The following is a 21,774-nucleotide window of genomic DNA, read 5'->3' on the forward strand; positions in this document are numbered from 1 at the left end:
CTGTCCACGTTACTGGCTCTGCTTGGCAGAGCATTTTCCCAGGGCACAAGCAGGAAGCTGGATGGAAAGTGGGGCAGCCAGGATTAGAAGTGGTGCCCATATAGGATCCCAATGCACGCAAGGCAAGAACTTTAACCGCTACACCATCTTGCCAGGTCCACTGTTTGGACTTTTAAGCCTCAAGATTTGGCACTAAATAAAGCTTCATTTCCTCAAAAAATTTGTATGAAATATTTAATAGGAGCAACAATGACTAACTAATCCAGTCGTGTCCACTGACAGGTGTGAACATCTTTTTCTGTGCCCCTGTGGAGGAGCTACAAGAACCAACCTGGGTCCACATGTGTGCAGTTAGGTGGAGGCAGATAGGTTGGATCAGGACTGATTGATGTCTGACAGAGCAGACATCACCTCCCCCTCCTTCCTCAGAAGTGACTTGTAACCTCACCTATCTTCACTATTCATCTCTCATCTTTTCCCAAGAGAAAACATGCACTACACACAGCTTGTGACTTTTATTCCAGGCAAGAATATAGACAGAGAAGTGTATCCCAGAAGGGAGACATTGATTAATATGTCACATGGCAGTAAGGAAAGGTCTGTGCTTGGCACAAATGGCTCCCAGTGAGGTCTAAGTTCTGAGCTGGGAGATCTATGATCCAGTGGGCATCATGTAATCACAAACATTCTCACAGCAGAGAAGGTGGTACAAGACACAAAGCAGAGAGATTCTGTCATATTGAATAGGAAGGAAGACCCAGAAACCATGTGGTACAAAGAATGTAGCTTCTGATAACGGGAAAGTTTAGAAGTGTCGCACCCAGAGCCCTGGATGTTTTGTGGTTTTGTGGTTCTTTCAATGCATTGGCAGTATACCACCAATGTCATTTCAGAGTTACAATCTACAAGACCACAAGAAACTAAATTTATGCCACTGAAAGACAGTGAAGTTGTGATTATGATAGCGATAATAAAAAACTCACAACCAGGCAGATATAAGCAAGAACAAAAGGAAAATACTGGTAGAGGAGACAGCAATATGGGTGAGTGTTGGCAACAATTAGGGGTTGTGTGGCTGTTCTGAGATAGAGGCAGCTAAGAATAAGGCAGACTGACAAGCTAGCTGACAATTCAAAAGAAGAAAGAATATCTGGAGGAGAGGAGGCAGCACAGACTCAGGTGGAAGAAGCTCAGGTGGGCAAAGAGAAAGCAGGATGTGGTCAGCTCTGCAGAACATAGCACCAGGGGACAGGAGGATCGGTGAGCAGTGAAGACACTTGCTGTTCTCAGTCTTATTCCTGCCAGTTAGTGAAGCTTTCTCAGACGGAGGTGGATCCCATTTTTGGACTTCAACACAAGTCGCGTTGCAGGCTGGGGAATCCTGGCAGGATCTGGCAACAGCTCAAAGCGTAGCAGGGTCAGGGCCACAGTCACCTTCATCTCATTCATGGCAAATTGTTTCCCGATGCAGTTCCTGGGATAGGCAGGGACAATGAAGTGGGAAGTAGCTTTAGACACCCTTCTGAACTGGGCAGACATTAGTTTCTAAGTGAAACCAGGGCTGGTCATTCAGGGCCCTCCTTCATGTCGTCCAGCCTGACTTGTTTCCTCACCCATACTTCTGCTGCAAGCACTTGCCACACTGTCCTGACCTTGACAAAACCTTAACTTTCCAGGGCTTTCCTGATCCCCTTCTCCTCTCAGTAGTAGGAGATGTCTGCTGTTCAGCCACCTCTTACCTGCTCATGTCCTGTCCCTGGGTTACTTCATGGTGTTGTGGTCACTGAGAATGTTATCCTTCCACCTCTGTCTGACAATTCCTCAAGGCAAAGGCCAGTAACTGCTGAGCCCTATCTTGCTCCCAGTTGTGCCTTTCCCTCCTATGGCATCATTTTGCTTTCTTTAAGGACACACCATAGTCCAAGATAGTCCAAATTATATGGATGATTTCACAATTATCAGTTGTCATATGACCCAGCAATCCTACTTTCAGGGATATTCAAGGGAAACGGAATTCATCTGTTGAAGAGATATGCTCATTGCCTTGTTTCCTGCAACACTATTTATCACTGTCAATAAATGGAAACCACTGACTTGTTCATCCAGTGATGAATGGATAATGAAACTGGCACGTGTATGCACTATGAAATGCTACATAATCATGAAAGAGCAAAAGCTTTAAATTTCCAACTATGTGGATGGAACCAGAGGTCCTTATGTCAAGTCAAATAAAGCCAAGCTCAGAAAGACAAACATTCATGATCTCACTCATCTGTAGATTCTGAAGAATAGGTGGTCTCATAGAAGTTAAAATATGATAATTATCAGCAACTGGGGAGAAGAACTGGGGTTGAGGGGGGTTGTAGAATGGCTGATCGATGTGCACTAAGTATAGCTAGGCAGCTGTAAGATGTTTGAGGGTTCCGTTATAAAGTATTTAGTGGGTAATGTTAGTAACTTTATGTTTTTCTACTAAAACAAAGATTCAGGACTTTTGGATACTTTCACCATGAAGAACTGTCTAATTCTTGAAAGGGTAAATATATCTTGATTGGAGCTTACACAATATGTGCATATACTAAAGCATGACATAGTATACCACAGATGTGTATGTCTATTAAAATATTTAAAATAAACTCTTTTTAAAATTAAAAGAAGCTCTCTACCTACAGTGTTAGGATATACTTAATTGCAGAATGATTTGCTTGGGGGCCCGGCGGCGTGGCCTAGCAGCTAAAGTCCTCGCCTTGAACGCGCCGGATCCCATATGGGTGCCGGTTCTAATCCCGGCAGCTCCACTTCTCATCCATCTCCCTGCTTGTGGCCTGGGAAAGCAGGTGAAGACAGCCCAAAGCCTTAGGACCCTGTACCCGTGTGGGATATCCAGAAGAAGTTCCTGGATCCTGGCTTCTGATCGGCATAGCATCGGCCGTTGCGCTCACTTGGGGAGTGAATCATTGGATGGAAGATCTTCCTCTCTGTCTCTCTTCCTCTCTGTATATCTGATTTTCCAATAAAATAAAAATAAATCTTTAAAAAAAATGATGTGCTTGGGATTGTTGTTGATGAATTACACTAGTGTAATACTATAGGGGAAATCAGTGAGGGGAGAGGAAATCCCTGAGCTTATAGAACTATATAATAACAAATACAAAACTTAAAAACTTTTTAAAAAACCAGCTCAAAGTAGATCAGAGTACTAGACTAAATTGTGAAACTACTGGAGAAAAAAGGGTAACATTTCAAGACATTAATGGTCAATTATTTACTTATTTTTTATATGACCTGAAGAGCAAAGGGGAAAAAAAGCTGGAATAGATTAACGTGATTATATTAAACTAGGAGATTGGGCCCCATGCAGGCAACAATCAAGAGAGTGAGCAGACAGCTCACAGAAGGGAGACAATTAGTGTACGCTATGTATCTGACAAGGGATTAATATCTCAAATACATGAGGAAATAAATCAGTGTGAGACTGATGCACTGGTGGGGTAATTTCAATAAAGAATTGTAATCTTTCAAATATGTGACTGAAACTCAAGACATGCAAGAACATTGGACAACAAGCAGCCAAAAACCAAAAACAATCTTTAGGCTCAGCCGTTGAATGATTATCAAGTTAAATAGAAATGGCAGTGGGCTGGATTTAGAAAGTGTAATAGGAGGAGAGAGATCCATTCTTTATGAAATCTGGAGAAGCATAACAAAGTTTAGTGTATCCAAGACTGTCTAAGTCATGCTTGCACAATCAGGAAATCATCACAACACAATGGATTCTGGAAGACAAGTTTACTGAATTTTGGATGGCCACCACGAAGAGCAAAGAGCCAACACCTCGGTGCTATGCCATGAAATGCCATCTTTCTACTATACCCAGAGACACTCGGTTAAAACCTCTTTCCCATAAACATTAAACAAAGCAAACTATATCTGAACATCCAACTAGAAACACAGGAGACTACAAACCCTGAAAAGGAGTCCAGTACACTCTTTTACATTGCTCTTATGACTACACACAAGAGACTCACCTTGATCCTCCTGAAAAGGGTAGGAAAGCATGACTGTGATAAGTAGCATCTGGTGCAAACCGGGTAGGATCAAACACCTGCAGAGAAAGCATGCAGCCTGAAAGATGGAGTCAAGAAACTTCTTCCAACCCTCAAGGGCACAGGAGCCTTAAAGTGGGAGCTGAAAGAGATGCTCCTGAGAGATTGTTCCACACTCTCCTCAGGGGTGTTCATACCTCCGGGTTTGGCCACACATTTGGGTTGTGGTGAAGACCATAAACGGAGAGTACAACTGTGATACCTGCAGGGTAGATAAAAGACCGAGAGAAGACTGATCATACCCACTGGGTAGGGTGCAGTTCCTTCAGCCACAAGGGGTCATGCAAGCACTAAAGTTCTGGATGGCACAAATCCTCACTTTTTACAGGATAATCCTCTACCAGGCAAGTGGGGTGAGCTTGACAAAACTCCTGAGCACAGGTAAGGAATAGGATACAGTGAACCCAAGGATGAGAAGCAAGTAGAGGAAACCTGCAGTTTGTAGTAACTAAAGTGAAAAGTGACATGCTCAATTATTTTCTGTGAGCTTTTGGAAAATACACATCCACCCAGTATTCACAAGAACACTCTAGGGAAGACTACCTCTTGTGCAGCTAGAAAGTGATGTGGGTCAGACCCACTGACTGGTGTGCCAACAAGTGGTGTTTTCCAACAGCTGGAATTAAATTCTGTTCATCAGTTGCTTTCCACTATCAACGTGACAACTCCTCACAGACTGGCCTATATGTGACCCTGACACAAGATTTTCTGATCTGCCTCCTATACCTTGATCCATAAGGACAGAGCACATCTTCTTCTCTCCAAGTTGATTTTTTTCTACAGGCCTCCACACCTCCGGGAATGAGAATTTTCATGCTACAAGCTATAGTCAAGGGAATAACCTATATTTCTTGAGAATTGGCTGTGTTTAAGCACCATGCCAAGCTTTTTCTGCATGTTACTCAAATTGCCAAGTCAGCAACCTTCTCAATGACGAGGAAAGGAAGATCCAGAAAGGTTTAGAAGCACTAGTACCTGGTAGAATTTTCAGTCCTCACATGTCCCTGTAAAACATGTAGCTGAGTAAGGGTAGCATGTGCATACCTTCAGGTAAGGAGCGTCCATCAGGGAAGGTGACCGGCTTGCTGAGCTCTCTGCTGAAGTTTGGCACTGGTGGATAGATCCTCAGTGCCTCCTTGATGCACATAGTGGTGTAGGGCATCTTGTCCAGGTGGTCCCTAAAACAATGCCAATGCAGGGAAGGGACAGGGCTGGGCACACCAGGGCACCCCTCTCACACAGGCAGGGTCCTCCCACCTCTTGGGCCTTCACTCACCAGCTGATAGAGGCTCCATCCCCCAGGATGCTCTGGATCTCCTCGCGGCACCTCTGCTGATGCTCTGGGTGTGCAGCCAGAGCATAGAGGATCCAGGAGATGCCACTGGCTGTGGTGTCATGGCCCTCAAACATGAATGTGTCCACCTCGGCCCGCAGGTCCTCATCAGACAGACTGCTCCCGTCCTCCATCTTGGGCAGACCACAGGGAGAGAGCAGGCTCAGTCCCTGCTCCCATGCCTCTGAACCAGCCTTTGAGCTGACCTGCACACACTGACCTTGGCAAATAGCAGGATGTCCAGGAAATCCAAGCGCCTCTTGTTCCTGATCTTCTCCAGCTCTCCTTCTTCCTGCAGGCGAGCCTTCCTCAGCTTGATCACTCGATCTATCCCAGAGCAGAGGTTGTCAGGTGGAGCTGAGAGCTCCTGTCACCCTCAGGAGCCCTACCTGTTCCTATATCACACCCTTAGGCATTAGAGTGAGTGTGGGAATAAGTGGATGTGTGGTTCAGTTGTGAAAAGTGCCATTTCCCTTTTCTCAAAGTTATTTATTTGAAAGGAAACCTGACAGAATGACAGAGGTGTGTGTGTTTGAGAGAGGGAGCAAAATCTTCCATCTTCTGCTTTATTCCTCAAATGCCTGTAAAAGCTAAGATTGGGCCAGGCCAATGCCAGGAGCCAGGAACTCCATCTGCATCTGCATCTCCCACATGGGTGCAGGGACTCAAGTACTTGAGACAGAAAATGCTGTATTTTTGGGTTCATTAACATTGTGCTGCATTTGAAGTGGAGGTGAGATCCAATCCCAGGCACTTAGATAAGAGATACTAAATGTCTCTGGTGATTGCTTAACTCGTTGTATTTCAACTCCCATGCTACAGTATTGTCTGATATAGTGAGCCTCTGTTTGCTAGCACTGTCCAGGAGCCTCAGCTAACGTTGCTAGCTTGGGGCCTCATTCAACCATTACCAGTGTGATGGCACAGTGAATCTTTGCTCAGCACCTGGCATCATACCCTCTTCGCTCCTGACTCTTGCACCAGGAAGTACCCAGCATGAGTGTGTCCCATCTCTAACAAGGAGTCTAGCTCTGCCTTGGGGGGGTCCAAGCAATTTCCCTGTGCTCTGTCTGGTGAAGGAGGGAAAACCAGAGGTGAGGACAGAACCTGTGTGCTCATGGGCAAGCTGGCAAGCACGTTGTGATAAGCGGCCTTGAGGACTCAGCTTGTAGAGGGTGTCGCTGTGGTGAAAGACATTCCTCACTCGGGCAAACATCAAGGCATTCAGGTCCCCAACAGCCTGGATGTAGGACTTGGAATTCCTGAAGGAGAGGATACAGAGGAGATGAGAGTGGAGGGACCTGTGATCTGGAGGCAGAGTGGGGCTTTGGGAGGAGATCTCTCACATAGTGGAGAGAGGCAGTACTGAGACATGTGTTGTGCCTCTGTAAGCTGGCAGGGAGCCAGGCTTCAAGTGGAAGCTGGATCCAGGATTGTGGCTGAGGCAGGATGAGGTCTGGTCTGCAGACCTTGTTGAGAGCTTGTTGTGGGGCTTGTCAGAATCTTATCTTGTGTGGAGGTGAGCATGGGAGCTGCCATACTTTGCTGCCAAGTGTGTGTACATTGGCTGGTAAGAACAAGGCGCTGTATCTGAAGGTCACTGACCTACTATCTAGCTGGATGCTGCTCTCGTGGCTGAAGGCACACTTCATGATGGTGTCCAGGGTCATCAAGGAAACATGCTGAAAGATCTCCACAGGTGAGGGCTGCTTTTCCCACTGGTCCTGCAGGAGAGGGCATTGAGTTTGATTTTCTCTTGAATTCTGCTCCTGGCCAGCAGATAGTATGTTTATATTCCCAGATTAACATTTAGGATTGTTCATTTTGTATAACATATGGTTTAGAGGTCATTAAGACTGTAAAGTAGATGTTTGTAAAGTGATGCTTTTTTTTTTCTTTAGGTGACAGGACTCTGATGTTATGAGGTCTTAGCTAGTTGTGAGACACTGTTGGAGTCAATGTTAAAAGGCAATTGTGTTTCTGAGGACTGCTCAGGGCTCCTGGCTGTTGTTCTGATGATATTAGGTCCTGTAAGGAAAGATCCGGGCTTCTTCCATCTTATGTGGGAGATCCGATAGGGAATGGATGACCTGAGAGTTCTCGGCCAGGAGCCCTGAGTGGTCTTCAGAAACAGAACAGTAAGATTCCTTTGGGACTTGGGGGAGGACTTTCTCTGGTCCTAACTTAGTTCCAGCTTTGGATCCCCACCCTCTCCTGAAATGACCATCAGGGTCACTCCAGAGCACCTTACCCCCCCTCCCAAAATTAGACTAGATAGACAGAGACCAATAAGGAAAACTTAGAACAGACAGGAAACGGTCAGGTTGGACTCACATACACCTTACTAGGTAGGACACAAAGATTAGTCACTCCTCACTACGGTATTGAAGGTTTCTCTGCACATCCCGTCTAAAACTGTTCTGCACCTCAAGTGTTAACATATGCTTTGTTAGAGTTATAAGCCTGTTTGGACTATCCTATAATTCTCCAAGTTCAGTAAAAATCATGCTTCAATACTATAAGCTGCTAAATATAAAAAAATGAAAACAGACATGAGACATCTGAATAGTACCCTATAGTATTTTAAGGTGTATAGCAGCTGGTTGTGTATAAACTAAAATTGAAATGTCAATGAAGTAGTCACAGGATGTGGTCAAGAACTTGCATTTTCTAACATATTGGTTACTCAATACCATGTCAATTAACTCCATGATGGTATAAATTGTTATTGATGTTGTGTTGTGGCTTTACATTGGAGGGGATGATATTCTACCAGCTATACTTTCAGACGGGGGATGGTCTCCCAATGAAACTGTTGAATTTATCTGGACCATAGGACGCTGGACTCTATGCATGGTGGATGCCCACAATGAAGGAATCATGACTGGACATGAACTGTTCCACTGCAACAATGTGGAGGAATCCACCATGGGGGGAGGGAATGGGGAGGGGTTGGGGGAATCCCAGAGCCTATGAAACTGTGTCATAAAATGAAATTTTAAAAAAAGGCAATTTTATCAAGACAGAAGGAGAAAGATGCAAGCACTAGTATTTGCATTCCTAATGGTATACTGTTAGAAATCCCATTTCTTTTCCATCCATTAAACATTTGCTGGACACATATGAGTGAGATATCAGATTTCTGACAACAGGTGGTGGTATGGCAGGTAAGACTGTATCTCTGGTGTCTATTGCACCTCACAGGTGAATCATAAACTCAAAATGACCTGGGTCCCAAACATAGTGTGGGGAATGACATCATGGGGTGTTTGCCTTACCATTGATATTGCCATTGAGCAATTCACACAGTGATAGGCCATTTTGCTGTTCTGTGGGAATGACTACTCCTCCAGCCCTCAGTGCTGAAGACTTAGAAGTGAGAAGAGAGATATTTGCATCCTCACTGTCTCTAACACTTTATGGAGCCATCTTTCCACAGTAATGATCTAAGAGAGCTTTTCCACATGGCTATGTCTGATGGCTGTCTGTGGGACACATATGCTTAATAGAGGAGTCTGAGTATATACTGAGAGTGTTGTATGGAGTAGAGAAAGGGAGGCAGGGGCCTGGCACAATGGCCTAGCGGCTAAAGTCCTCACCTTGAACACACCCGGGATCCCATATGGGCGCCAGTTCTAATCCTGGCAGCTCCACTTCCCATCCAGCTCCCTGCTTGTGGCCTGGGAAAGCAGTCAAAGATGACCCAAGGCTTTGGGACCCTGTACCCGAGTGGGATAACCAGAAGAAGTTCCTGGATCCTGGCTTCTGATCAGCATAACACCAGCCATTGCACTCACCTGGGGAGTGAATCATCAGATGGAAGATCTTCCTCTCTGTCTCTCCTCTTCTCTGTATATCTGACTTTCCAATAAATAAATAAAATCTTTAAAAAAAAAGAAAGAAAGGGAGGCGGACTCACCAGCATCAGTTTGACGGACTCCACCATGAGCCCCACGTAGGGTTTCAGGATGTCATAGTGGAAGGCGGGAGTCAGCATGCGCCGGTGCTGGAACCACTTCTGCCCATTCAGCAGCAGCAAACCATACCCTGGGCCAGAGATGTCATGTGGATATATGTTTGGAGATGAGATTTGAGAGATATTGGGAGGTAATTTGGGAAGAACAGATGAGAGAAAAACAGAAGGTGAGCTAGCTTACAGAAAGGCAGGAGAGGCACAGTATATTAAATAAATATGATTTTCCTAGCCAGGCTGTTGTGGGAGATGTAAATTACAGGTTGAAAAAAGTTGAGGGACCTATTTGAACGTTAGGCTGATAATGTTGCAAAGAATTGAAAAGTATGTGAAGGAGCTGGGCCTCAAGAAGGCTCATGCCAGCATTTGGAAAGAGTAAGTGTCTGTTTAGGAGGAAAATGAGACTTCATGATGTTCTGAACCAGTTAGCTCCTTGACAAAGCTAACTGGCAAATGCAGGCACTTCTAGTTCAGTTGTACATACCAATCCAGGGAGCAACTAATCTGTAGGAACCATGAGCCTTTGGATCTGAAAGGTAAGTAAAAGCTTTATAGTAAACTTGCCATGACCAAATGAAGTAGCCCCCTAAGTAGCTGTCATTCAGAATATGGGCTACCATCTGTTCTTGAGGACTATCACTTGAAGATTGGGGTTGGTCCCAGTAACTTCTCCTTTGCTTCTCACCCGCTTCTATCTTGTCCTGAAAATCTGTTGTGCTCAAGAAGGCGAACTCAGGGCCCCAGCAGCCCAGCTTCCCCAGGACCAAGATAACCTGACAAGAAATTCAGGCTGTGTCCTCTCTCAAAGAACAAGACAAATCCTGCATATAATTTTTCTGCAATAGGTCTTGGCCTGGCCACCCTGTGACTAGGGTAGCCAATAGTTGGACCTTTTAAACCTAGATTGGGATGTATATGAAATTTGTTTTGAGATCTGGAGCAGCTTATATAATAGATCACTTAAATTTGCCTACAAAACCAGGAACAAAAAAGAGGCTGAGGCTAAGAAATTCAGTCCTACACAGCTGTTTTAAATATTTAATAGTAATTAAATACTTTAATCTTTAGGCTGTGTCATGAGAATATTGGAGAGTTGATGGAGGGCTCACATAGTACTGTTTCACTGCCAGTGTCTTGTGAAATTCTATAACCTCAAGGACACATTCTCAAGAGAGAACTGTTCCAGCTGCAATGTGGGTTTCATTCTCACCTGATCTCCCCAGTATCATCTTCATGTAGTCTGGGTCATAGAGATGGACACGGGCTTTGCTGCCTCCTAGCCAGAGAGGACAGGCCTTTGGGTACTTCTCTACCCATTTCACGATATGTTCTATCTCCTTGTCCATCTGGAACTGTCACCAATGGAAAGACAAATGAATGACAACCTTCATTTTATTCTATTCCTCTTAATGAATGCAAAGGACGCTCCGAGGGAGGCAGCCCTGGATCCGTCAGCAGAAGTGAGGGTTGTGGAGCTGTTTCTGGTGGTCTGGACTCCCCAGACCCTGATCCCATGTTGGGATGCCTCAGCAGAGTTTTCTGCAAAAACTCAAAGTAACTGCCTACTGAATATGGATCCAGTGATTGCCCATGGCCTTCTGACAATCATGCTTACCAGCTCTGAAAATTGTTGAGCACCTGCCATATGCCAAGCACTGGCTCAGGAACTTAATTAGGATTTAGTTTTGAATTGGCTCTATTGTTGGGCAGATAGAAGTTTGAGAGATCAAACAGTAGAAGACATAATGACTCAGATGCAAAGAAGCCCAAGCACCTAGAGAGACTGTGGGGAGGAGCCTGACTAAGAACCGAACGTTAGGAAACCCTTCCTCATTCACGCGCTCATTCAGTGACTGAGTCACCACTTACTAACGGGCTCTTGGGTTACAGAGATGAGTCAGATTTCTCCTAGCAAGACCCCAAAGGGAGGACACTACAAGAAAACACTGCTTATTTCAGAAGAAGGACAGTCCATAGGAATAAATATTGCCTCCTCCATTCCTTGGAGATGAGATCCAAGAGGACTTGGAGAGATGGTTTGGGACTGGGCCTTGTCAGGTAGATGGAGGGACAAGGTTATTTCAGGCCAGCAGCACAGGGTAAGCAGAGATCCAGGGGTTAGAATGAACAGGCAGGCATGCAGGATAATGAATAATTTAGCACAGACTAAGATAGTAAGAGGGAAAGTGAGGGAGAGAGGTGTTGACAAAGATCTGTGTAAGGCGAAATGTTTCCATTTGCCATCTTAGGCTCCATTCTACTTGTATTCCTTTGGCCTTCTTCTGTATAAACTGAAAAATGTCATCTTTCTGCAAACATCAACCTCTATCTCTCTCCTTTTTTCTAAGAACTTATTTTTCCAGCTAGCGGCAACTGCTTAGGTTGTCACTTACCTAGGAAAGGGTTACACTGCTGAGAGAAAAGCAGCCAATGCTGGCAGGCACTCTGGGCCTAGTTAATGCCAAATTTATGTAACTATACAACTGTACCAGTGTAGTTGCCTATTCTATTTTTTGTTTTTTCAAAGATAGGTGGGGGGCCCAGGCATGGTAGCCTAATGGCTAAAGTCCTTGCCTTGCATGTGCTGGTACCCCATATGGGTACTGGTTTGTGCCCTGACTGCTTCACTTCCTTTCTAGCCCCCTACTTGTGGCCTGGGAAAGCAGTAGAGGACAGGCCAAAGCCTTGGGACCCTGCACCCACGTGGGAGACCCAGAAAAAGCTCCAGGCTCCAGACTCTTGGCTTTTGATCAGCTCAGTTCCAGTCATTGCTGTTGCTTAGAGAATAAACTAGCAGATGGAAGATCTTTATCTCTGTATCTCCTTCACTGTGTAAATTTGACTTTCTAACAAAAATAAAAATCAAATATTTGAGAAAAAAAGATATGTGGGGAAAGCAGGGAATGCCAGGCTGAGACATGTCAATCTGGCTCCCAGGCTGGGGATTCGGAGATTGCGTTATGTGATGTGAGGACACAATGAGAGTGGCTGACAGCATGTTTGATCAGGGAGGAATGGCTTCTGGTGTTTTCCAAGAAGCAGGCCACTAGACTGGTGGATGAAATGGAGTGATTTAAGAGGTGGGAAACCATAAGCCATTGTCTAGGTCAGACCAAGGCAACCACCAATGTGGTCTGGGCTAAATAGCATTGCACACCAAACACCGACACATGCAAAAGCTGGGGCTGGGACACATACATGATTGGGCTAGGCTGCAGTAACCACCCATGAATGTCAGAGCAGGTAGGGGGTCACGTCAGGCTGGGCCACAGCATCCACCAGAAAGTGAGAAAAACTGATCTGATCTGATCTGGGGGCAGATTCTGCAGGGGAATTGTGGGCTCACCTCTCTAGGACTGCAGCACTTGCAAGTTTGCAGAGTTGGGGCTAGTGATGGTCTGGACCACTGAACTTATCTGACACTTGCGGGAGGTGGGGCTGGGAAGAGGCTGAGCTGAGCTAGGCTGCACCACCCACCTGCATTTGTGAAGGTCAGGACTGAGGGCAAACCATATCAAGCAGGGTCATGGCACCCACTAGCATGCACAAGACCCAGGCCAGGGAGTGGATACAGGAACTTTGGGGGATCCCTTCCAGGGCTGCCCCTTCCATTGGTGAGCATATAAGTGCTGGGACTAGGTACAGGCCAGTGTATGGCTAGTATGGGCTGGGCTAGGCTGCTGAACCCACTGGTGCATAAGAAAGCCAGAATGGATGATGGGTAGCTAGGCTAGGTCACAGCACCTGCTGGCAAGTGCTGAAACTGGGTGCGAGTCATATCAGCCTGGAAACACAGTACTCCATGATTGGTCCAAGATCCGAGGCTGGGAGGGAAAATGTGGGCCCTCCCTGGTTGGGCTGCAGTTCCTATTGGTGAGCATGAGAGTCAGGACTGGGAGTTAGGCCAGGCTGGTCACAGCATATGTGTGGGTCGGGTGTGGGAGAACGTGATTTTGAACTAAGCCACAATACCCGTGACTGTGTATTTGAGCCAGATGGGCTGTGGAATGGAGTAGGCTAGGCTGCAGCACATTGTGGCACAAGCCAAAACATGGGTTTGGCTGTGTCTGGCTGGTCTTGCTGACAGTCACCCCTACTAGGTCATGGCACTTGCTGGTATGTATGAAAATGGCATGTGGTAGGCTGGGCTTGGGCTGGGCTGCAGCACCCATTAGTTTGTTTAAAAGATTAGGCTGGAGGCAGAACTGACCAGGTATATGAATTGGCCAGTGCTGGCAGTTGACAGACTGAACTTGATCCTGCATTGCCTGTTGCATCCAAGCCAAGTCTGAGGTCATGCCAGGCAAAGTTTCTTAGGGGACTCCTCAAGTAGATGGCTGAACTCAGATACTATCACTGGGGAAAAAAATCACAATATATGTGGCCCAACCTTGGAGTGTAGGTGTGAGGATTGGGTCTCCTCAGTTGCTGATACCTATGTGATGGACAGCATGTCCATATGTACATGGGACCATGATAACCAGCTCATCCAGGCTAGCAGAGAATGGCAAAAGCCTTGTCAGAGGATGAAAAGCAGAAAAGGTTGGACCACTGTCCTGGCCAGGCTATATGACATATTCCTGGACCTGTGGATGAACCAAGGTGGAGTTGATCAGCCAACAGACCTTGGAAACGTTTTCCTCAATCCTCATGCAATAAAACCCATGAAGTCTCAGAGTTATCAAAACCACTCAAGTAACACCCTCAGAAAACTCTTCCCCACACTGGGGCCTCTAAGGTGTTATTAAACAACTGTCTCCAATATCCAATTGCTAATGTAGTTTGGCAGCAAACAATGGGCCCATCCTTTTCACCCCTTGCACAGGAGAAAAAAATTGAAACATTTGTTCCACCCACCTTTCTTCATACTTCTCCACCTAATTAAAGACGTACATGGGTATGCATTCATCTCAACTATGTAAGTAATATTAAAAATAAAATAAAATTTAAAAATGAAAGGATTTATTTTATCTATTTAAAAGTCAGAGTTACAGAGGGAGGAGGAAAAAGAGAGAGAGACCAGAAACCACTCATAATTGATCCATTCCCCCAAATGGCCGCAATAGCCACTGCAGGGCTGGATCAAAGCTGGAAACCAAGAGCTTCTTCCGTGTCTCCCAGTGGGAGCAGAGACCCAAGGACTTGGGTCATCTACTGTTGCTTTTCCAAGGGCTCTAGCAGGGAGATAGGTAGGAAATGGAGCAGTGAGACTTGAACCAGTGCCCAAATGGGATGCTGGCATTGTATGTGGTTTCTTTACCTGCTATGTCAAAACACCGATCCCAACCCTCCACCTCTTAAGCTTGGTTCATCCACAATTTTCTACTGTGAGATCCTCATCATATATCCCTGTGCCTACTTCTCTTTTCCCTATTTACAGGGTTGCAGTACAGGATAGGGACTAAAGTATTTGCTGTTCCTCCCCAGACCTTGACCTGCTCCCTTTCTTTTTTACTGTCACTCCACACATCTGAGCAGAGCACCCTGATGTGTGATTCTGTGCCGGGTCCTGTGGTGCAGGGGTGCATGTGGTGCTAAGGAGCTCACAGTTCAGAGGGCAGTGGAAAAAACTGGGCAGGAAGTGTTCCTGGTTAATGTGTGATTCAGTGCTCATGGTCTGAAAGAGTACACCATCCCCTTCATGAATTCCCGTTCTGGAAATTTCAGGTCTAAGACAAGTTGAGCTCTTGACTCTCGATAGCCGGTATCATCCACTCTCATCTGACAGAATGTGCTCTCCCTGTGTCCCAGTTCCTTCTGAGACCCCTATCACCTTCACACAGTGTGACCCTGCAGAGCAAAGATCCCACCAGACTGATGACTTTGCCCCCATGAATGTTCAAGGCCAGGCATGGAGGATGGGATTGAGTCACAGGGCAAAGAAATCTCATGAAGCCTAGTTCTAGGAGAAACATCTGTAACCTCTGGCAGTAGAGGCAGGGAGGCACGGCCTCAAGGCTGGGTCAGGAAGAGTCAGTCAATGTTGTTCAAGTTTGGGGCTGCCAGGACAGTGGGCAGATGTGCCTGAGGAGAGAGTATGTGCCAGAGCTGGGTCACAGCTGGATAGGCTGCCAGTGACACTGGGAGCTACCCATTACTAGGATGAGTGCAGACATATGAGGTCACCTTCACATTTTCTAGAGGCCACATGATCATCAGCCTGCAACACTGCATCCTGCAGACCTGCTGACCAGACTCCAAGAGCCCTGGCTGCCCCCACCCACACACTCCCCTCTGCCCTTCGTTCCTACCTCTCGCCAGTGCCCAAAGAACCAGTGGGAAGGAGGGCTCGGGAACTGCTGTAAGACTTTGAGCAGCCACTGGCGTTGCAGGTAGAACTGGCCGGCCTGGAACAGCAGCAGAAGCAAGCCCAGCAGGAAGGCCACTTGCAGGAGCCCAGAGATGCTGCCCAGGAACCTGACGGGGCTCAGTGCGGAGACACTCATGGTTCAACAGCTACCGGACCTGTGAGCATTCCTCTCTCTCACTCCCAAAAGGAAATTTATTTAAGTTCTGGGAGGATTGCGCAATCTATTTGAGGGGGAGGATTAAGGTTGAGAGCAGAGATTGGATCTCATCATGCAGAGTTGCTTAACACAGAAGAATGCAATTTGAGAAACAACAAAAAAAAGTCTTAGCAAAGCACAGTGATAATATACACCTACTTTCCTCTGTATGTATTACTTAGAATTATTTTATGGGTAACTTCCATATGTCAGGCCCTGTGCTGGGTAGTGGGGCTTAGCTGTAAGAAATACAAACATGAACCCCAACTTGAGGGAATCCAGTCTAGTTTACCAAGTTCATATTGGTTCTAGAGACCATCTCCCTAAATTCAGGGATGAGAACCTGATTATAAAGAAGCAAAGAGATGAATTGTAGGGAAAACAGACATCCACACCTGGAACAGGATTTTAGTCATCCTCTGATGGATCCTATCACAGCCTATCCCAGAAGCCTCTAAAAGTTCCCTGGGGTCTGCCCTGCACACTTCCCGGCTTTGCCCAGGTGTCTCTGCTGGCAAATGGATCGATGGACATGACCTCAAGAAGTTCTAGCCCCAGATCAACTTCACTGCTGCTCTAGCCAGAAACTTACCCTCTCAGGTCCTTGATTTCTTCTTTAATAAAAGTAGGTTAATTCTCTCCCTATCCTCTGATGGAACTGCTCATTCTTGGAGCCACTCATTCATTTGAAAAATCTCTATTGACGTCACGGTCAGGTAGATAGAGACAGTAACAGAATCAATGCAATGAAACTTTGAACATACTTCAGAAACTTTGAAGAAAGTAGAATGAAAATATGTTTTTTTTATTGCAAACACTTTTGAAATACAGGCATGATATATATATTTTAAAAATAACCCATTTTTTTAAATGTATTTGAAAGAGAAGCATACACACACAGAGAGAAATTCCTTTGTATTTGCTGGTTCACACCCTGTCTACTCTTGTCCCCAAATCAGGATCCAGCAACTGCAGCTGAACCTCCCACAGGGATGGTGGGAACCCACACATGTGGGCCATCATCTGCTGCTTCTCAAGTGCATCACTGGGAAACTGAGTTGGAAGCATGGAGTAGCTGGGACTCAAAGTAGATGCTCTGTTGTGGGATATGGCATCCAAAATGGTGGTTTAACATTCTGAAGCACAATGTCTACCCTTGATTTTTTTCTTAATACACATCTTCCATGAACTTTTTATTACTCTCATTTGAATATTTCATATTGGGGAAAATAAAAACCAGCAAAGAAGAGTATTAACACAAAATATAAGGATTTATAGGAGTCCATGGGGGAACAGTACTAAATAAGGAATCAATTGGGTCATGGCCATTATACAAAAGTGGACAAATGGAATATGTTCATTTTCAAGATACTCACCCTCACTTATAACTATTTAAACTGTTTTAAAAATGTTTGAGATACAATACTTTTAATTATTTTTATAATCAGTGGCTTTATATTTCACTGACTAAAGAGTTCAATAAGCAGAAAGAAAAACAGTTCAGCAGGAGCATAAGCAAAGACCATAAATAATACATGATTGAAAATACGTCAACTTTGTCAATATGTAATAATATAAGCACATATATCAATATATATACAGATTTCATGATATATAGAGATATTTGCAATATATACATATTTCATGATATATATACAAATATATGCAATATGTATCATATGCAGATATATACAATATATACAATATACAGATTTCATGAGAGTCACAGAGCATCAAAATCATAGCAGTATATAATTTCTAACAGTTTGGCCACCAAAGATTCAAAATAAGTTGGGCAAAATATTATACCTTTGGAAAAAGTGGTATACACAGGCATTTTTTCATTATTTGTTCCTGTTGTTTTATTTTTTTTTTTAAATTGGCTCCCATGTATAAAGAAGAATATGTAGAATTTGTCTTATGGAGTCTGGCTTATTCCACTCAGCATGATGTCATTCAGCTGCAACCATTTTGATATAAATTATAGACTTTCATTCCTTTAATAGCTGAATAATATTCCTCTATGTGTGTGTTTGTGTGTATGTAATGCCTGAAATTCTGAGCATAAAACACAGTTGGTTGGGTGTCAGATTTTGCAGGGGTGTGTAATTCCTTCATGTCTGGCTCTTTCACCAATCTAAACTCCTTCCAAGCAGCCACCTCTTAGCATGTGTCATGTTACAGTGTCATTGAGGACAGAGTTCTGTTTCCTTTAAATTGTTGGCCTTTTCTACAGCATTGAGTGAAAAATACACAACTATTCCTAGACACTGATTTGGGGGTGGAGTGGATGAACCAGCAAATAGAAGACCCTTACCTCTGCTCCAGTTTTGTATTTGGTTTCTATCCATGTGTCCTCTTGGACCTCGACTTCTGTCCCACTTGGCTCAACCTCCATTGTCTACCTACGACATGATGTGTAGTCAAGGGAAGGATTTAGGAGTCAGAAAATTGGGCTTTGAATTCCTGTGGAGACCTCCTTCTCTGGATCTTGTGTTCTCCATGGCTCACTCATAAATTCCTATTTGTTAACTTTAGTAGGCTCCTACCATATCCAGGGAAGCAAAGATAAAACCTTACATAGCTTCACAAACATAGTACAGAAGAGTTTTATATATTTAAAAAAAACCTGTGCTGCAGGTGGAAAATTTAAGGCACAAAAAAGTTAGCTGCTTGCCTTGGGTCATTCAGTTTGTAAGAGGTGTAGTCAGGCTTCTAACTCAAGCATACTTGTTCCAGAAACACTGTTAATGCTTGGTGTGAAGGATTTGATCATTAGGTTGAGCCTCCAGTCAATATGGCAGTTCTCAGGATTTCCCAGGAAGACTTCATGTTTGCTGTGTCTTATCCAGTGTTTTCAAGTATCATGAAAATCTATCAGTTTTTCTGTTCCGCATATTTGCATGAACATAAGCTCCACAGTTGACATCAACTGCTGTGGGAAGATGTATGACAGGCCACATGGCCAAGTATAGCATAGTGATAAAAAATAATGTTCAGGGAGAATTTGGAAGCATATGAGTAAAGCTTGTAGCAAAGTGATCAAAGGACAACATAGAACAATATGCAGTGGATGATCTTAACTCTCAGAAATGCTGTGTTTGGTATTGGCAAGATTTAATAAGTAAATTTTCCCACTCACTTAGTACTTGTATTCCCATCAAGGAAAACCAGGCATTCTACATTCTCTTGCTGCCCATAGAATAGACCAGAGGTTTGTGGCTATTGATGCCCAACAAATGCTATATGATGAATGAAAGAGCAAGGAAAAGAATCAACACTGGACTGGATAGATTGTTGCTGTGCACAGACAAGGCTTGGTTGAGGTGTCACAAGTTGAATCAGTTTATAAGCAAAAATAAACAAAACATCAAAACAAAATAAAACAAACATGCAGAAGAGGGCTTATGAGTATATCACCCCAGGCTGTTCTTGCTTTCTGAGTCCTGAAAAAGTTGAACTTGATAGTCTTGCCATTTTCTATATTTTGGTTACTTTCACTTTTCCACAAGATTGAATCTCCCAGGCAGGAGCTCTTGCCTCTTCCTTCAAGTTGCTTTGTTTAAGAAAAGTTTACACACCATAATATTTACCCATATACTAATGAATGGTTGAATGATGTTTCATATTTTCTAATTGGAACAATAAGTAGAACATAAAGTTCAACATGTTAAGCAATGAAAAAGAGAGGGAAATAATAATTCCCACTGAAAACACAGTTATTGAAATGTCATACTGTATCTTAAAAATATGTACAATACTTGTTTATGAAAACTTAGAACAATCTCTCATTGTTGGTTTTCTTTCTGGTGCCTGCAAATAGTGAGGGCTAGACTGGGCCGAAGTCAAGAAACAGGAACTCAATTCAGATCTCCCACATGGTTGGCAGGAACCAAACTACTTGACCCAACACTGCTGTCTCCCAAGGAACAAAATATTACCAAGAAACCGGGATTGGGAGCCAGAGCTGTGTCTCAACCCAGCTATTCCAAGATTGGATGAAGGTATTTATTTATTTATTTGCCCAAATGCCTGTCACTGTCTCTTATTTTATATGGTAGGATGAGAATCCTTTTTCCGAATTTATCACAGTGCTGTTTTATTTTCTATTCAGTTTTTAAACAATACTGTCTTTACAATCTAGTGGAGGAAAGCACAAAACTAAAAATTTTTAAAAAGAGGAGTTTATGTTGGAGAAATGAAATTTTCATCCACAAAAAAAAGAATGATCTGATAAAGAATGGGGTGGAAGATGGCAGCTGAGTGGTCACTGCCTTTCCCCAGACATGATAATTTGAACAGGCACTCACACACCAATTCATTTCACAGGGGCTAGAGAAGCCAGGTGAGAGACCAACATGCTGTCTTTAAGTGCATTGGTGGAAGTAATATATAAGAAGCCTCAAATAGTGCAATGTGAACAGAGGCACTTTCTACTTAGTCCACTGCAATAAGATTCAGGCTCACATCTGCAGACTAATTATTTGGTCCTTCCCTAGCTTGGTGGCCTCTGCCTCCCCTCCCCATATATTATCACAAAGTGGATTACTGCTTCAGCTGAGTGGAGTAGGCAGGAGAAGATTAGGATTATGTCTTGCAGCTGAGAGTTTGGTCTGGCACCATGAGACCAACCACCTGATAAAGCCAAAAGGCCTTTGCCCCATGACTCATGTTCATAGTCAGAGCCTCTGGGACCTATTCCTCATGGGACAAATTCATTCTAGTGCCTGTCATCAGCAACTCCAGGTGGACCTGGCATGCATTCCTGGGACTTGGCTGGGCCTGTGCCTGTGGGATCCAGGTGTGACCCGGCCTGGTGACAGTTTGGGTATGTCAAGGGCTGCCTTTACCACCCACTTCCAACCCTGGACAGACAAAAGGGACTATATTTGGGCAGCCAGTGTTAAACAAGTAAAGGCTAACACTGAGTAGCTGTCTAATGATCCTAATGGTCACTATGGATGGAGGCTGTCTGTCAGACCTATGACCAGGTGAAGGTTAGGGTTCTGGGGTATGGACTTGTTTTGTCAGGCATCCTTGGCAGCCTCATATGATGCTCTGTGCATTCTCCACAATTGAACAGGACCTAATGACTGTGAGATCTGGGAACCAGCCACTTAGTGCCTGACTGGGAGACTGATGGCACCTCTCGATCACTATCCAAACAACCATGGGCAGGAAGTAAGAAACTGCGACTGCGTTGGAACTTGGTGCCAGGTTTGTAAAAGGCAGTGCCAGTACACAGAGCTCTGGAACTGCTTCAATGCCAAATGGAGTTCCTTGGCCTCAGTCTGCACAGGTCTTAAAGGGTTATGAGCTTCAGGTAGAATGAGGAATTCTGACATGGTGAACATAGCACTAGGGTTCAGAACCTACTCCAACTCCAGGAAGAGGATTGTTAAGGTTGAACTAACCTCTTCTAACCACTTTCCCAGTTTATTCTGAACAAAGCACCAGTAAAGCTGAAGGATAGTAATTAAAACCAAAGTAGTGATAAAACATCAACAGCAGACCTAGGACAAAACTTGATTAAGGGCACCATCCAGTACTGGAATAACAGAAGCGTCCAGAAAAAAAACAGACCACCTAGAATTTTTAGAACAGCTACACAGACCAGATTAGTATCACAAATTCTCCAATATGCAGATAATGTTGTCTACCAAGAGGCATCAAGAACTTCCTGAGAGTCCTGACCTCACTGAAAAGGTGACTAAGGCATCAGAAAACAATCATTGAAAAATTAAAATTTTAGAAGTCTCAGCTGAAGATTTAAAAACAGCTGCTTTCAGAAAAATCAACAAATTGAAGATAATACAGAGAAATGTTGTAATATTCTAACAGCTATAATGAAATTAA

At 44.3% G+C, this 21,774-nt stretch overlaps 1 protein-coding gene across 4 annotated transcripts; it reads right to left on the minus strand.

Moving 5' to 3' along the window:
• Positions 1–723: 723 nt before the first annotated feature.
• On the minus strand, positions 724–15,884 carry LOC121154795 (cytochrome P450 4A5-like). 4 transcript variants are annotated; one of them, XM_040977832.1, is made up of 12 exons: positions 15,664–15,884; positions 10,623–10,758; positions 9,897–9,941; positions 9,359–9,486; positions 7,045–7,163; positions 6,547–6,701; positions 5,660–5,766; positions 5,383–5,573; positions 5,151–5,284; positions 4,244–4,308; positions 4,029–4,105; positions 724–1,474 (listed from the first exon to the last, which is right to left on the minus strand). In XM_040977832.1, exons 1-12 carry the CDS (start codon positions 15,856–15,858, stop codon positions 1,306–1,308), a joined length of 1,521 nt encoding a protein of 506 aa, XP_040833766.1. In that variant the 5' UTR covers positions 15,859–15,884; the 3' UTR covers positions 724–1,305. The 4 variants fall into 4 exon arrangements, with proteins under 4 accessions (XP_040833766.1, XP_040833765.1, XP_040833768.1 ...); XM_040977831.1 differs by having other exon boundaries at positions 10,623–10,764; XM_040977834.1 differs by having other exon boundaries at positions 6,547–6,604; positions 7,041–7,163; positions 10,623–10,764.
• Between the last annotated feature and the right edge of the window lie 5,890 nt (positions 15,885–21,774).

Source organism: Ochotona curzoniae, unplaced genomic scaffold (assembly GCF_017591425.1).
Source record: "Ochotona curzoniae isolate NIBS_2020 unplaced genomic scaffold, NIBS_Ocur_1.0 contig_2855, whole genome shotgun sequence".
NCBI classification, from domain to species: Eukaryota; Metazoa; Chordata; class Mammalia; order Lagomorpha; family Ochotonidae; genus Ochotona; species Ochotona curzoniae.

What these genes read in the sequence shown, in the direction of transcription:
- LOC121154795 (XM_040977831.1), bottom strand. Translation starts at nt 15,858, where the DNA reads ATGAGTGTCTCCGCACTGAGCCCCGTCAGGTTCCTGGGCAGCATCTCT. An exon ending in GCTTGCCCATGAGCACACAG is followed by an intron (nt 5,767 to 6,546) that starts GTTCTGTCCTCA and finishes GCTCTGGGATAG; the next exon opens with ATCGAGTGATCAAGCTGAGG. An exon ending in TGGACGCTCCTTACCTGAAG is followed by an intron (nt 4,309 to 5,150) that starts GTATGCACATGC and finishes TCTACCCTGCAG; the next exon opens with GTATCACAGTTGTACTCTCC.